The sequence below is a fragment of the Malaya genurostris genome, chromosome 3, assembly GCF_030247185.1.
Source record: "Malaya genurostris strain Urasoe2022 chromosome 3, Malgen_1.1, whole genome shotgun sequence".
Lineage (NCBI taxonomy): Eukaryota > Metazoa > Arthropoda > Insecta > Diptera > Culicidae > Malaya > Malaya genurostris.
This window is the reverse complement of record NC_080572.1, coordinates 45,489,153-45,506,567: the sequence shown is the minus strand read 5'-3', so window position 1 is coordinate 45,506,567 and position 17,415 is coordinate 45,489,153. Positions and strand designations below refer to the sequence as shown.

At 37.0% G+C, this 17,415-nt stretch overlaps 1 protein-coding gene across 1 annotated transcript; it reads left to right on the top strand.

The window, feature by feature from the left end:
• Window positions 1-306: 306 nt before the first annotated feature.
• On the top strand, window positions 307-1,597 carry LOC131433784 (WAS/WASL-interacting protein family member 3-like). Its single transcript, XM_058600380.1, has 3 exons — window positions 307-321; window positions 385-636; window positions 701-1,597. Exons 1-3 carry the CDS (start codon window positions 307-309, stop codon window positions 1,181-1,183), a joined length of 750 nt encoding a protein of 249 aa, XP_058456363.1. The 3' UTR covers window positions 1,184-1,597.
• Window positions 1,598-17,415: the final 15,818 nt, after the last annotated feature.

Below are 17,415 nucleotides of genomic sequence, written 5' to 3'. Positions count from 1 at the left end.
GTCACCTCATTCACGGGTGGTGATCGACTTTGCGGCTTTGAATAATTCATGCGATGCGATAAGAGTTTGGTCCGAAGAAAAGATCTGCATGCAAAATCTGCGGCGATTTTCGGTGCAGCTTTTGTTTGTTTGTTTTTTTTTTTTTTGTTACGGTGTGGGTGTAAAGAGGGATTTTTTGACAATTGAACTCTTGCACAATTAGGAAATAATCAAAGCGGGGATGCTCGCTATAAAGTGTATCGACTGGCTACGATAAGTTATCAGTTGCTTGCTATTTCTCTAATCAGCAATACAACCACCGTCGAAATGTTTCTCAAATTGGTAAGTTTTTCTTTGGGTAATTTGTTCGTTCTGTTACTGTTAGGATCATCACGCTGTTTACAGACAATTCTAGCTTGCCTGGCAATTAGCAGTGCCATCGCAGAGCCCAATCTCGAACATGCTCAGCTATCCTACGGATCACATCTTCTGGGGGGAATCAATCCCGAGCTGTACATCTCAACCAAAGCGCTCTCACCACTTCAGTACACGTCGAGCTTCCCGGCCGTTTACGCGACCCAGCTGCTAGCTGGTCCAGCCCACAAAGCCGTGAAGCCGATCGTTAGTGCTCCGCTTCAGTATGCAGCAACCCTTCCGGTAAGCTACGCCGCTCCGGCTGCCTATGCCTACGGTAGTCCTTACCAAACCCTGACTTACGGAGCGCCCACTCCGCTTTCGTACGCTGCGCCATCATTTCACAACCAACCATACGCTTCGTACGCAGCCGCTCCTGTTCACACCACCCTGGCCTATGGTGCCGGCGGAGCCACCACCGCCACCACCACTGGCGGTCTCGGTTACGCATCAGCCCCAGCAGCCCTCAATTACGCCGCTTTTGCCGCCAACGCACAAGCACTCGGAGGTGGTGGCTACACCGCGCAAGCACTGGACACCATTCTGGGACGATCTGCCGCCGAGCTCTACGGTCGAGGCGTTCCGTTTGCGTACCCGGCCCAGACGGCGCCGACCGCCGGTGCCGCCGGTGGTTCCGCGAGTCAGGAAGCAACGCGCCAAATCGCCTTACAACTTTCTCCGGGTTATCATCCGGCAGCGTCCGTGGCCGAAACACGCGCTCAAGCTCGGTCGGATCGTCAGTAGAATTCGCTGGCTGGAGCAGTATCTGGTGCACAAGCGTCACCCCTGAAACAAGCAAAACCGGCGGCGTCAGCCGATGAACACAAGACTGGATGGATGGACCGGGTGGTGTAATGTTAGTGTTTTGTATTTATTTATTTTGAACTAATAAAAGAGTGTAGGTAACTTAAAATTTGTTTGTTTACAAGTGTCAAGTTTGACCATTTTGGTTTCTTTATTCTTGGTTTTTATTAAGAATCATGACGACATAATTGTAATTGAAAATATTGACTGACACTAACTACTAAAGTGGTCCATCTTTTTGGTCATGACGGAGATAACTGCTCATCTTTCGAGTCACTTAATGTACCAGGTGAATTAATTCTTGGCGTTTCACGAAAGATGCCGTTAGCCAACTGTTTTGCAGTATCCAACACGTCCATGTTTGTACCTGAAAATAGATTTTGCATTTCTTCAACATATAGGAAAATACCGCGGAAAATGGAAGTATATTGTGAACATGCTCTCGTTTAGCAAACATGTAAACTGTGCACAGTGCACAGTGGTCCCAATCATGTCGAAACACGCGTTTTACCTTTTTTATAAATATAAAAAATAGGTATAGAATTCGCTCAAACTTTAAAAAAATTTTCTGAGGCCCGGAGCAAATGTCCCTGTGTGTGTATGTGTCTGTATGTGTGTTGTCAACTAAGAGGTCGAGATCTCAGAGATGACTGGACCGATTTTGATCAAGCAAATGAAAGGTCTCCCCGTCACCCTGAACGCTATTGATTGGTTTTGAGATAGGATGTTTACTTTTTAAGTTATTAAAAGTTTATTGTCAAAATTTTTAGTTTTTTGACAGTATATATTTTCAGACTTAGATTCCACACGGTAATGGCTATCCAAAAAGCCATAGATTGTTAAAATCCGTCCATTTTTTACGGAGATATCGAAATTTTTTTATGCGACTTTTCCCCCTATTCCAACAGTAGAAGTTTTGAACGTTGTCTGGCAAAGAAATGCTTGGGAGCAACATAAAACACGATTTTTTATACTGCTACATACATTTGTTTCTAAGTACCAAAAAGACTGTGTACAGTATGATATTTTGCCTCGGACCAATTTTAGCACGGTTCGTTTTTGGCAACATAATCGTTCGAATATGCCATATGCACGGAAAGACCGAAATTAGCATTTTGGCGAAAAAATTAGTTGATTTTCTGATTTTGGTTAGTTATTTTTTGAGACAACTAAAAAAATCTTACTTTTGCTAATTTAGATTTTTTAATTCTAATTCCCTTAAAAATAATAAAATATTTGTTGAAATGGCTATTTTTTTAGTCGAATTCACCAATTAAACGTGCTGTCATTTCTTAGCTAAGGCACACTTCATATCCAATCAACTAATTTTTTAGTTGAATTAGCAAAATAGCGTTCTTTTCAACCAACATAAATGGTTGAATTGGTTTCTGCAATTTGCAGCTATATGGCGCTCTGTCACCGAAAAAACGTTAACACCGTAATGACTACTAGCCACTAGATGGCACACTACCACCGAAAAAAATTTCAGTCGCGGTTATCTTTTCTATATTGGCAGGTATAAATACGATGTTGTATTGGAGAAAAAGACATAAGCGAAACATAAACTTGTTTTTGAAAATTTTACTTCTAAATCTCTGTTTTGTTCATTCGACTTCGCGAAATCGACTCTCTCACTGAAAACTTTGAGCACTCGGAAAACAAAAACCGAATACAAGTAGTACATCGGACGGCGTAGCCCGGAATGTTAGAAGATACAAAAAACATCATTTGACGTGTACAATTAGAGTGCAACATTCGAAACTCACTTCACTGTTTCGCGTAAAAACATTATTACCCACAATCGCTTCAAATGCGCACAAATTCTGACACTTTCCGCTAACAGTTTACGTCATTTTCACATATCGGTTTAGAAAATTATATATAGCTATATCGTAACACATGCGAAAAACATCTAAACAATTTGCAAGCAGTTTCAACAAAACTGTCCCTTTTAGCTTTTTAATGGATTGTTTTGCTTTGACACTTCTCAGTTTTTGGCTAATAAACTTGTTAATAAAACCAATTTCATTTTTGTTTTCTTTGTGCTGTCCTTCAGTAATGACGGTGATAGATAAATAGAATCAAATTTTCTGATTTCAATAACGAAATTAGTTGTCAATGAGAGAAGATGACTCAACCGTTCTTTACAAACTCAGATTCATATGAAAAGTCGTATACTTCTGAACAAGGTTCCTGAATTATGTTTGGTTCTGACCTCTGGTTCCGGATGATACTGGAAACGAAATTAAAATATGATGATATGTGTAACGTTTTTTTATTTGTGCTTCAGGGGTTGATTTTCGATCTTTTATGTCTTTAGAAGAATTTCTGTTTGATATAGTCCGCTTCTTTTAGTATACTCAAAGTTGACATTATTCCACCTACAAGTGAGTTGAAAAAAATATTTTGCACACAATACGAAATAGAGCATTTATGTCTTCAGAAAAGTTGTAGATCATGTTTAAAACCCCAAAATCAAGTTTTTCCATCATAATTTTTTCAATGAATTTTTAGAACTTTCAAATGTTCTACAATTATATTTAAATTATCAATATACATATTTTTGTCGAAGGTTACATATTTTTAAGTTTACAAACTAAAAAGTTTTTGAACAATTCAACTTCAAAATACTACATATTCAAGTATCAATATTTCGAAAATGTGGAATCAGTTTCAACAAAATTTGAATATATGATCAAAATACTACTAGCAAAATTATTAGTCACAACTTAAATTCGCTTAATAAAACACACTTTAAAGAAAAGCAATATATATTTAGCATCCTGACATACAATAGTCATTAACCTTGCACCCTCAATTCAATATTGATCAAAGTCAGTGAGAAAATAGTAGAAGACGAAAACAAAATAAACATTTTTATACAAAGTACTGAAACATAAAAGAACAGAGAGTTCTCCTAATACAGTGTTCCCTTAAATCAAAAATGAAATGCAAACTGCTTAACAGATTAACAATAAACATTGAAATCTTCGTCTATTTTTAGAAAATTCTATTCAGTTCTGTCTGAAATGTTCAACTGCTTCTATTTTCTCGTTTACTTTGATTGGTATTGAATTTAGGGTGCATGGTTAAAGAATATTGTGTGTCAGGGTGCTAAATATATATTGAAGAATGTTAGAACAGTTGTGACTAATAATTTTTCTAATAGTATTTTGATCCTACTTCCAAATTTGGTTGAAATTGGTTCCACATATTTCCACATTTTCGAGATATTGATACTTGAATATGGGGCATTCCACGCAAAATCAGTCAAAATTTTTTTTTTCATCTGACTATTTTTTTCGGTAAAGAACTCGAAAATATTCGACACGTATTTTTTATTTCAATATGGTACGTGAAATGTTCAAGATATGTTTTTTTGAAATTTCGCGTTTCGACAAAGAGCCCTTTTTCAACAGCCTATACTGTAAAATATAATAAAGATACAAAAATTCGTCCAAGACAGGAAATGTGCGTCTTTTCCTTAGCTTTCAAAAAAGCGCAACAACCTTTAAAGTTAATATAATGAAAAAAGTTAATAATTAATAAACAAATAAAAAAAATCAAACTTGGGCCTAATTTTTTTCTTTTTTTTTCTTTTTTTGTTGAAAAAAGAAGCCTTAGAGGTTTAACTCAATCTTGGCAAAGTTTCAGAGTGTAAAGATTAATACTTTCGGAGCAGTGAATTTTTCAATTACAACCCGCACGCGCGGAGCGTACCGCAGCGCAATTCGTTGGGTCAGTTGGGTTTTTTGATATTCGTCACCGTTTCTGAGAAAATCAGATTTGAAGCGTGAAAATAGCCCTCTAAATCACCCTAGAACACACTGGCCTCAGCCCTTAAGTGGAATATTTCCAATTCCAAACGAACCAATTTTCTAATTTTTCTCTTCTGTCCCGAAGGACATGGACCGATCTACTAATAAATCATTTGTAGATCGGTCCACGCATACCACGAAAATGGTTGATTGTTCATCCAATACCCCAAAAGAGTGTTGTTTAACATTGTTCTTGTCTATGCACACCTAATTACTTCCATCCAATTTCACATTCATATATATTATTACCAGATATTCCAGTGTAGATTCAAAAATGTCAAACAATGCATAACAATCTAATCACAGCTTGACCTCTTTAATTTCTCTCTCTTTAAATAATATGTCACAGCTGCAGCGTAATTCAAAACAAACATTCGACTCTACGAAGATAGACAAAAAAATCTCCTATTAAATAACACTGCGGCCCATAATTTATGCACCCGGGCATTAAAGCAGATTTCCAAAATTCACCGCACGCATCACGCTCTACCCGAAACGGTGACAACCGAAGGAATTAAAACAGTAACCGACAAAAACGGAATCCTACGACCATCGTAACGCTGGCCAAATGGCAGCCAACCTAAAAGAACACGTTTTCTAAGCTCCATGGCATTAAAGTTCGCTCGGCCCCTTCTTGGACCGCTTATCAATGTGAGTTCGAGACGAACTTTCCATGATATGCCAAACAAGTAACAAATTAGAAACCACTCGCCGCACTTCACTTCACCAAAATGTGATATGCAAAAATCAGTGGCAAACACGTAACAACCGCCGAATGGGGGTCGGTTTTGCGATTGGTTGAATCGTACATTACGCGACTGTAGGTCACCCACCGAAATGGGCTTTTCTGTCCGGACAACACATCTGCACTGCTGGTTCTCTAAGCTGTTTTTTACATCTGGTGAAATTGTGTAAGAGATGCTACTTAAAAAGAAACCGTAATTGTCTGTCAATGTCAACTGTCATCATCATAATAATAATCTTGTCCGTCAACCCATCCGTCCTATCGTGCCATTAATCAATTGTACGATTACTACACCATTGTGATTGTGAACAAATATCTGCCATCGTTCGTTCGCCGGTACTTTCATTGCTTACCCAAGCCTCGGGCGATATGCGTTTTGGCTAATCATAATTTGCTTCTCTAAATGCAATCGTGCCTGACGATAAATTGTGACAAATAGAAACGTCGCAAATGCCATGCTGTCTGACAGCTGTTACTGGTGCGCAACCTCCGCTCGCTGCAAGTGAAAGTACACCATCGTATCAACCGTAACGGCTGACTGGTAGCAATCGATGGATGTTCGCGAGTTTATGAATGCCATAATCATAGAAATTTAATTTGTACCACGAGTCCAAAAAGCAAAGTGCACTCCTGCAATGATCGAATCGAGCAACTGCTGCGCTATTGCGTTATGGATTTCCGAGACCCCCTCTCAGCAGGATGTTGGGCTGTTGCAATCGCACAATCATTAAATTAGGGGTGTGGTGAAGGCTAGGACTTCTGGTTCGATGCCAACTAGGTTACTAATTACTCTAGTCAATCAGTAGAAAATGAAAACCAGTAATGCAGTACTGCTGTACTCATAACTTTCATGTGCATTTACGCAACCGACGCAAATGGCATTCTTATTGTCTGCACTATGGAGACAATAGGGGTGACATGATATTTGGACCAAGATGAGATCATCTTAATGTAAAGGGTCGGTTGCGTCTGTGCTATATCCTACAACGACATACTCGCGGGACCGTGAAATTGAAAATTAGATGCACACGGCTAACCCCAAGACGACGGAAAACTGTCGCTGTGTCGTCACCGTGTTGATTCTGAACCCCGGAAGCGCTGGGAGCCTTTGATGTTGTATAGAACAGAACAATTAACGCGTGCGATGCAGTACTCTGATAGCTTCATTATCTAAAACGATACTCCGTTGTTCCCCACTCTCAGCTGATTTATTTCTTCTTTTTTTACAGGTAAGAAATTCACACTACGTAATAATGCGAAAGTCTCAGACTATCAGTATCGGTACAACAGGTAAGCAAGCAGCTTTGGAATATTTCGATAGCAAGAACCGCGTCTGACAAGTTGTCACCAACGAGCAGCACACATGAATGAAACTTGTCCGTCACGTTGCACCCCTAGTGTGACGCAATACATATAGCCTGACAGGCGGACAGGGTAACTCGTCAAAGTAAGTCATACCAACCAACATTGGCTAAAGTTTCCTCCACGTACCCGGGCAAACCAGCTGCTGCACGAGTTGCGAATTAGTTATTTCAATACCGGTCATCCACGGTCACATCGGGCAGCGGTTGGAGTTCATCTTGCAAGCGTGTGATCTACGGTAATAAGTCAATCACAAGCTCATATAGAGCCATAAGGCAGTTAGTCAGTCATTCAACCGAAAGAGACAAAGTTTCCATCACGATCTCTGGGTGGGTTTGTCGCTTAACGCCTTGATCGATGGTTTCAGACAGTGATAAATTTGAAAACCATGCCGCGGTTTATATTCGGAATGAGGCATTTTGCGGTTAATACGTATAGGAAATACACATTAATTTCAATACTATTATCGTTACTCGATGATTCCATGATCTACATTCCATGGAAAGTTCGTTACTTAATTAGTTGAAGTCCCTAGCGGTCTGACTAATTTCAGCATGTATGTATGTTAACTTAGGACTACATCTTTCTCTACCTGTATGAATGAAGAGCAGAGAATATCACGGGCCACCGAGAAGAAATTGGCTCTTCAAAGGGCTATAAATGTTTACTTAAGGTGAAATGTAGCGGAATGCGAAAATCGCGTTTTTGATCAATTACTCAAAAACTAGACCGATTTTCGAAAAACCAAAAACACTTAAGTTTTCGAAATCAAATTTATCATAACTAAGTATTCTTAAAATTTTGAAATTTTGCTTTGCCGAGCCGTAATTGGTGTTTGAAATGTATAAACGGTTACTGTTCCGTTCACGGGGATGATTTTAGAACCGAAAAATAGTGTTTGTAGCAGAATTTCACAAAGAATCTGAAAATGCAACTCAAAATTATAAAATTTTAGCTAAAACAACCGAAATTTGAAAAAGTTTTCATAAACTTTTCCGCATTTTTTTTATTGCTTGCGCGCTGCTGTTTCGTATTGAGATGGTGTGAGAAATGCACGGTGGGCACGGTGGTATTATATCGTGAGCAAAAATTACATGTAAAATTTTGACGCGAATTTATGCAGCATTGGGTTTTGTGTTGAAATAAAAACGAGTTGAATGCAATAAAATGGGTATTGCAAGAAATTGTTTATTTTTAAAGTAACTGCCATTTCTAATGCTAATAATGTCCAATTCTGTTGAGTTCAATGCATTGATGTTGCTGAAGCAATAAAGCTTGGCTGTGTAATATCGTATAACAGGTATTATGTAGCAATTTTTATAGCAAAACTATAACTTCATCATTGACAAGCTACTGAATGAAATGAATACAAGCCAAGTATTATCCTTCATTAACCTGTGATATAAACAATGTGATAAAAATTGAGAGTCAGCTTCGAGCCAGAATTCATTGGTTTTTTAGTTATTATGAATACAATGAATCAACGCTTTTCCTTTCAAAATCGATTGAATAATAATGAACTACGAAATAACTTTATATTTAATTTCGTGCCCCAAATATGTGCTTGAGAAAAGATTCACTAAATAATTTTAATTGCATGGTAAGATGAACTCATGCGATTCAAGTAAATATTCACGTAAATTCTATCTCATCGGCGGGAGGGGGCTGGTGAACTACTGCAAAGATATCGAAAATACTTGAATGTTCTTTTGTCTTCAATCGTTCTTTTGAAGAAGAATCCATGCTTGCTACTAAGCTCAGGCATATACATGGTTATCAAGTTATTCAATACATATACATATAACCTCATGTTAGTCTTTCATTATTACTCATGATTTATAGCTCTAGTGTAAGAGTAATCACTAACAATAACGATTGAATTAGCATATATTCAAAGTGTGAAGAACTCAAAAATCCATTACGTCCAGTCTTTTTTACAAGCCAATATAACGAGAGGTTAGCCCACTGCGCTCAATCATTGAAAAAAGTTCTTGTTTCTATGTGTCCGTTTTTCTTGGTATGCTTTGTGCGATTGTTCGTTCCACTGAAGCGGATAAAATTTTGCGCGCATTTTATGACGCTACATTTCACCTTAAGAACTGAAAAAAGTACCTTACTGTAAAAAAAACACAAATCGGAAGTAAAAATAAGTGCAAAATTAGTGCAAATCTGTGATGAATTGATTAGTGTGTGGCTGTTTTATAAACCTATTTTGGTGATTTTTCATTCTTTTATTAAATAATTTCGGACACTAATTTTTACACCAATTGATTCAGATTGATTAAAATAGTTCACAAAAGCATTTTTCAGTGTTTATGTCACACAGTCGGCATCATTTTGCCAACATAGTGCTTGACATTTCACTCAAAAAGATCCACACGTTAACCTTATGTGAAAAAACACGTAGATTCCAAAAATGGCTTTGTCATCGGAGTTTACGAGATCTTCTTAACAACCAGCGGATCATGATTGAACATGAAATGAACTATATGTCAGAATTATTGCTGTTGCTGCTGAAACTGAAACTTAATTCAATTTTGTTTTTTTCTACAGCGGAGTTCAAAAGGCAAAACCTCTAGATTGTGTTTCAGCACATCAATCACATCTAGAACTACTAGTTCCAGCTGAATGCATTCCTTAATAAGAACAATGTTTGCTTCAAGTTTAGCTGTCTCGGAGAAAGGATTTAGAATAATGCATTCTGTATTTTTGATATTTTTCACCAGTGATTCAACAGAAACGAATTTATAAGTAAAATTTTCAGAATATCTGCGTGCGAACAAAATTTATCGTAATGTTATGTCCAACAGACTATGTAATCTATATGTTTTTACTACCAATATACATTATTAAGATTCAATATAGAACTTTATAGTAACAATTACATGAAAATAATGTGACTATTAAGTAAAATTCTGGTAAAAAGTAAGTTCAGATGAAATAAATTTTACAGCACAATTTAAATGAACTTTGTATAAATTTCACAAAAGTATTTTATAGAATCTACGAAAAAAGTTACGTAGATATTACGTGATACAAATGTGAACTAAGAGTTCATGAGTTCATTCTGTGCTATCTATACTTCACATAAGTATTACAAGAAAAGTTCTATGGATAAAAATCACATACGTTTTCACGTAGCATTGAAGGGAAGATTTTTCTGAGTGTTTGTGTTGCCTATTTGTATGAGAAGAGTGATGCTAATCTTAAAAAACCCATCTTAATCCACCTAGTGGCGTGATAATGCCTTTCTCTTCTTTCGTAACAGTCTCATGAAAATTTATTTCATACTTTCATTAAATAATTTCAGATACTAATTTTGACACCAATTGATTCAGATTGATTCGAGTAGTTCACAAAAGCACGCTTCAGAGTTTATGTCACACAGTCAGCATCATTTTTCCAAACTAGTGCTTACATTTGCGTTGCCTATTTGTATGAGAAGAGTGATGCTAATCTATAAAACCCTTCTTAGTCCACTTGGAGGAATTTTCATATACCTTGAAAAATCACCAAAAATTTCCGAAATCGAAAAAAAAATTTTAGTGCCAAAAGGTTTAGAATTGCATAAAACGTCGAGATTGAGTTTCATCTCAAAACAAAAATTTTTTTTTTAAAATCGACTTTTTTGGGACTTAGAAAAAATATCAAGTCCCAGAAAGTTGATATTTTCAAAAAAAATTTTTTGAGATGACACTAAATCTCGACGTTTCATGCAGTTTTAAGAGTTTCGGCATCAAAAAATATTTTCGATTTTGGAAATTTCATGTACTTCCCCCTACGGTGCTTTTTCAAGATCGAAAATTTTCAAACCTTAACCGCCGGGCAGCACCCCTTACGCATGTCCGATTTAGCTCAAATGAGGACATTTTTCGAGGTGTTTAAACTTTTGAGCACTAGCGCTTTACGAAATTAGAAGGGATCCCAAAATATTGGGACCCGTGTATATATATATGATGGGGCTACATGAAATTTTCGAAATCGAAAAAAAATTTTTGATGCCAAAAGTCTTAGAATTGCATGAAACGTCGAGATTTAGTATCATTCCGAAAAAAAAAATTTCGATCGACTTTCTGGGACTTTTTTTGAGATAACACTATATCTCGACGTTTTATGCAATTTTGAGATTTTTGCCATCAAAAACAAATTTTCGATTTCGGAAATTTCATGTACTCCCTCCTATGGTGGTTTTCCAAGATCGAAAATTTTCAAACCTTAACCTCCGGGCAGCTCCACTGACGCATGTCCGATTTAGCTCAAATTTTGCATGAGGACATTTTTCGAGGTGCTTAAACTTTTGAGCACTAGCGTTTTACGAAATTAGAGGTGATCCCAAATATTGGCACCCTTATGTATATGAGAGCGGTAAAAATCAACGTGTTTTGTCGGTTACGTCACTTATACCATCATATCTCTGGAACCAAAAGTTACAGCGATTTGATCTTTGAACTTGATCAATGGCCCGACAGTAGATTTCAAAAGAGCATGAGCTTGTTAAAATCGGTTCAGCCATCTCTGAGAAAATTTAGCGCGTATAAATATCTTCGAAAAGTGCACACACACAGACATTTTCCGATCTCGTCGAACTAAGTCGAATGGTATATAACACTATGGGTCCCCGAGGCTCTGTTCAAAAGTCGTTTTTTCCAGCAATTCTAATACCTTCAGAGAAAGGCAAAAAGGGTGTTTTACTGCTACCATGATTCAAACTGTTCTGTTTATGAAGAACTATGAATTATATTATTAGTGGTACTTGAGACTCTGTTTGAAACTAGAATAAAGCAAAAATTTCAAAAATATTTTTTGAGAAAGCTTCAAAAATAAAAACTTTTTCAAATTTTTATCTTTTTATTGAGTTTATATAAATCCTAATACAAATACAAACGAAGCAGTCTTATATTATGTTCACACCGGCAAAAAATGAAATGTTTTAACGATAGTAATATAAAGTTAAAACCGCAGGCAGGTAGGAAAGAAAAAAGTATTTTGACAACATCCGGAAAATCAGAAGTAAGCCAGGTACTTCTCCTAGCTATGAAGGATATTATCGTTTCACGCTTATTGCCAACGTTCCGAATATTTTTGACCAGCTAATGTTCAAAAAAGTCATCTTTTAATTCAAAAACAAAAGTGGTTGTACCTGTCTGCGTTGCCAGGTCGTTTTTTCCAAAAATCTGTATTCGGCGCAAAAATCTATCTGTACTATATCGGTATCAGAGTCTCTTCTACATTAGTAAAAAATGTCACCAAGAGGTGAGCAAAAAAAAGGTCCCACGAAAACCTTTTCTCATGTCTCATGTATGATTCGTGAGTTATCGGTATTTCGGGAGTACATATCTGTATTGCGGTATAGACGGCAAATATCTGTATAAATACCGAGAAATCCAGTTTTGTTTTATTATGATTACATGGCTACTTTGATGGAAAACTGCTGTTGTTGAACAGCTTGTCAATTGACATAGTCGTAAAGTGACGGAAAATGCTAGCAGGGTTGTGCTTTACTGACAATTATATTATGTTATTTCGGGAAAACATGTATTAATGTGACGTTTCTGAATATGAAATAACGCAAAAGTAAAACATGTTATTTCGCTTAAAACATGAAATCAGAGTTAAAACTTGTTTTAACTCATAGTGTGAACATAGTAATAATTCTTTTTTGGCCAGTCTTAAGTTTTACATGGGTAGAAGAACCTGTAGAAGTTTGAACAGAAACAATCAAATAGTTTTCAAGATATCAATGGGAATACTCTCATTTTTTTACCAATATTTGTTAGGTTTTACCATCTGAAAAAACTCAAATAAATTGAGAAATTCATACACAGCGTGTCATCGAGCAAAATAACATATTGACCAAATCTGAGCTCGGATGCTGTATACGAATGTAATGATTCTCAGGACGTATACAACATGTATCCTGTTGGAAGACCAAAAAAATTTACTGTTTCATTCATCACAGTACACAAACGCTCTTTACAGCTTTGGTCAGAATTGGTCAACTGCGACTACAGTCGACAGACATTTTATTGGTACCGTGACAACAGAATGGTTATCATCGGGATGGATTTCAATCCAATATATACTCAATCGAGTTGCAATTAATCCATTGAGTATACTTTGCAAATTTTGTCACGAGGCTATTGTTCCAACAACCAGCCCCGCCTTCATGCAATGTTGGCATCCAATGGATACAAACATCACAGTTCAATGTTTCAATAATGTTAATAGAAATAATTCAATATTCAATGGAAATCTATGCGTGGAAAGCTCAAAGCAATCCATTTCTTGCTCTTGGGTTTTACTGAACCGAATTTTCGTGAGGTTAACATGTCTTCGATCGAAATAATAATAAAATCGGGCAGAGGCTTCGATCTCTGAGAGCAATATTATGGGTTTTGAGACTGACATGAATATCCTTTCTAGTAAATTTAATCTTGGCTCCACGCAGACGCAGAGTGGAGATGTTCCTAAACATCTGCTCTATCACCATCTGGCCATGTTTCCAATCAATAATAGTTTGTGTCTTTTTACCTCCTCCATCACTGCTTAACCAATCTCGTTGACTTTATAATAAGTTTCGAAACACAGAAAGTCATTTCAATAAACAATTGCTCTTCCCGAAGTTACACTGTAACACTGAGGTAAATGAGCAATTCCGTCGTAGCCGATCGATTATGCGTTCCCGAAAAGAACAGTAAATTGGTGAAATTTTTAATTCTACTATTTAAACCAAACCGTTGATTTTTTTTATTGTGCAACAGACTGCATAATTGTAGTGTAGTTTGTTGAAACGAATTCAACCAATAGGGAATGATATAAAATTGACCTTCAGCCAACCGTACACAGTATCATGTACTTTCTCGTATCGGTGAAATTTCAAGTTATTTTTTATCATGTTTGCTTAAATAGCATTTTTTTCTTGTACTATTTCTTATTTCTTGTTGATTAATGATAAAAAGTAATAAAAACTAAACCAATGTTCGATTTTCGATCAAACTCGTTAATTGATCAAACCGATTTGCGTCAAAAATTGGGTGGTTTATTACACTGTTTCATATGTTAGGACAAATGAAAATGTGGAACGTCTTTTCATTGCTCAACAATCTAGATGATATCCATCTATTACACTAAACTAATTAGAAATATAGAACCAAAAACTTTACTACTCGGGTGAGAAAATCAATGGTAATGTCTAGATCACGAATTAATGGTATTTCCATGATTTTAGAAATTATGTAAAAGGATGAAAACTCATCACAGAAAGCGGTGCTCGTTTGTTAAATAATTCACACATTTCAGCATCAGTTGCATGCTGTTCGACATGTACCACTCGAAAACCAAGTGCTCCGTAGCTCACTCAAAAATGCCACCAACCGAGTTGAGTAGAGGAACGGTACGGGAATGAAAAATTCATCAAATCAATCTCACTAACGACCCTGTCTGGCCTTCACTATCTGTCACCGTGGCTGTTAGTACCTACGTAGACCGTCGATGGTAACCCGAAGCTCCATCAGTACTACCTTCAGCACATCAGTTATTCATTTGTTTACATATAGGCTTCAACTTCTACTTCCAACATCGGCTCGTGCAGGTTCTCTCCGCCTCGTGGGACGTGACGGCGCGATCAATTTGACAGCTGATAAGCTCCCCGGGCTATACTGAAGGGGTTTACATGAGTAGCAGTGCGACTAACTGGCTGATTGTCGTAGACCTTCGGCTAGTCACGTTCCCTGTCGCAGTAGTTTCAACGAAAATGTAATTGTCGATTGTAAGATGCAGTTTTAGTCTTACTCGACTGATTTCTGGAACTTCATTTTGAAATGTTATCAAATGTTTGATTGTCGATTGGATTGATGTGATGTTATCAAGGTATAACAGTAACAATAAACAAAACTAATATTGTAAGCTGCATCTGCACGTTCGTGTGCATCTGGTTTTGTTTTTTTTTTTTTCTGTTGCTATTCGGGGACCTAGTCGATGCATGAAGTATTCGGTTTGTTAGTAAACTGACCGGTGCCGTAAGAAAGCACCTAAGAATGTTAAGTTAGTGCGAAAAAGTCATTTTCATTTCTCGCCTTGCGATTGCATAACTGTTTAGCTTATCTCTTGTGCAATGTGTATAGTTTTGCGGTCGTGAGTTCGTCGAAGTAACCTCAAAGCCACTTGGTTGCGCAATGGCTGCAAATTGTGCGGTCAGTAAGTCTCTCACCCTTATTCCCTAGTGTATATTTTGTACAACACCTCTTCCTTGTGATGACTCCAACTACCATTAGTTTTTATTGGATCATAAACAACATTTCGACATGACTAATTCTGTACGAGCATCTGTTCTATCTTATCAGCATCTGATTGGCATATATGACATAGTTACATCTCTCGAACGTGATTTTCTTTATACTATTCTGAATCCCAATCCCATCCCATTATGCCGAACCGATGCAGCTCGCAAGCAACACTCTTCACTCAAGAGTCAGTTATTAAAACAAACCATAAACTTCAATCTCGCTGAAATAGTGGGAGGCAAAACAAAAATAGATGTTGATCCGGTTGGTGCCGACACTCAGTATCCATGCTAAGAAATAAAAGAAAAACTTAAATGGAAAATAAATCCAATAGCTCCGATTGCTTGAATAAAAATGCACACGAAAGAGCGGCAAGAGAATCTATAGCGCTCTCCTTGGTTCATTTGTGTGCTTATTAGTTTCGAGCTTTCTGAATTTGCACAGGAGACTCAGTAGCAGGTACTCTCTCTATCTCTTGTCGATCCACTTAAAAGCTTATTAGCCTTCGATCAGCTGATACCTGTTTGCCAAGTATCGATGAACCTATGTTTTCTGCTTTTAATATCGTCTTCTAACTGTTTTTTGTCACATGAATCAAAAACGTTTGATCTAAACGAATATTCAAGCATGTTGAATATTAATACTGGAGCTATTCCATCTGAATTAGAAGGTCGATATTTATATAATTTTGGATTTGGCTGAAATTATGCATGTGCATTCCTCAAGAGATTTTTAATAATTGTTCAAACATTATTTCTGAATGTTCTTAGACCCAATTTTAGAGACGTCACTTTCATTAGAGGAAAGTGAACCACACTTTGATTCTGATTGAGAACTCATCTGAAAAAAAAAAGATTTTTCAAAATTGGAGAAATAATGATTAAACTAGAAGCAAAATGCAACGTTTTAGAATACACTGATGTCTTTTTACGCGGGGGATACGTACCGCACAAAAAACCGCGCAAAACAAAACCGACGTAACTTCGGAGTTCCCCCTAAAAAATAACCGCGAAACTTTCGAGATCCGTGTAAGAACCGCGTAGCTTTGGAAATCTGCGTATAAAAACCACAAAATTAGAAAAAAATGAAAATATGTGCACTAACTTTGCAAAAATTAACTCAAATTAAAGGTCTTGAAACGCCATAGGAAGTTCCTGAATTTCATATTGATCAGATTTCCGGTTCCGGAATTACGGGGTGATTAACGAAAAATTTTAAATTTCAAATTTTACTAAGTTTTCTAAGAAACGGCGTGACCAATTTGCACAAACTTACATTCAAATGACGTCCCGGGTTGATGGTTCAATGCATAGGACGCTGGTCTTACAAGCCAGTTGTCGTATGTTCGAGCCCCAACCTGGAAGGATTCTTAGTGTCAGTAGGATCCATAGTACTAGCCATGCAATGATATTGTACACTAAGAATCGGCTGCGAAGTCTGTTGAACCAGAAAGGCCAAATTCCACAAAAGGAATGTAATGCCAAGACTTCGCTTTACATTCAAATGAAAGGTCTTGTGGTCCTATACATCCCTTTCTGAATTTCATCCGGGTTCGACTTCCGGCTCCGCAATCACAGGGTGAAGAATGTTAAAAAATTGTATGGCGTTACTTGAAATGGCGAAACAAAAAAACATAACAGCAGGTCTCAGAACTATTCCAATCGATAGTTATTGTCACTAGGAAACCAAAAAAAAACCGATCCTGGTTATCCCGGATCCCAGTTTTCGATTCCGGAAGCACCGGAAATTGTGGCCATATACTTAAAAATGGAGCACTTTATAAATATAAAAACAGGTATAGAATTCGCTCAAACTAGAAAAATTTTACGAGGTCGAGTGTGTGTGTGTATGTGTTGTCAACTAAGAGATCGAGATCTCAAAGATGGCTGGACCGATTTTGATCAAACTAGTCGCAAATAAAGGGTCTTCCCTTGTCAAAATTTTTAGTTTTTTGACAATATCTCTCACAATTGAGCTTGAAAACAGAATATGTTTCCAGACTTAGATTTCG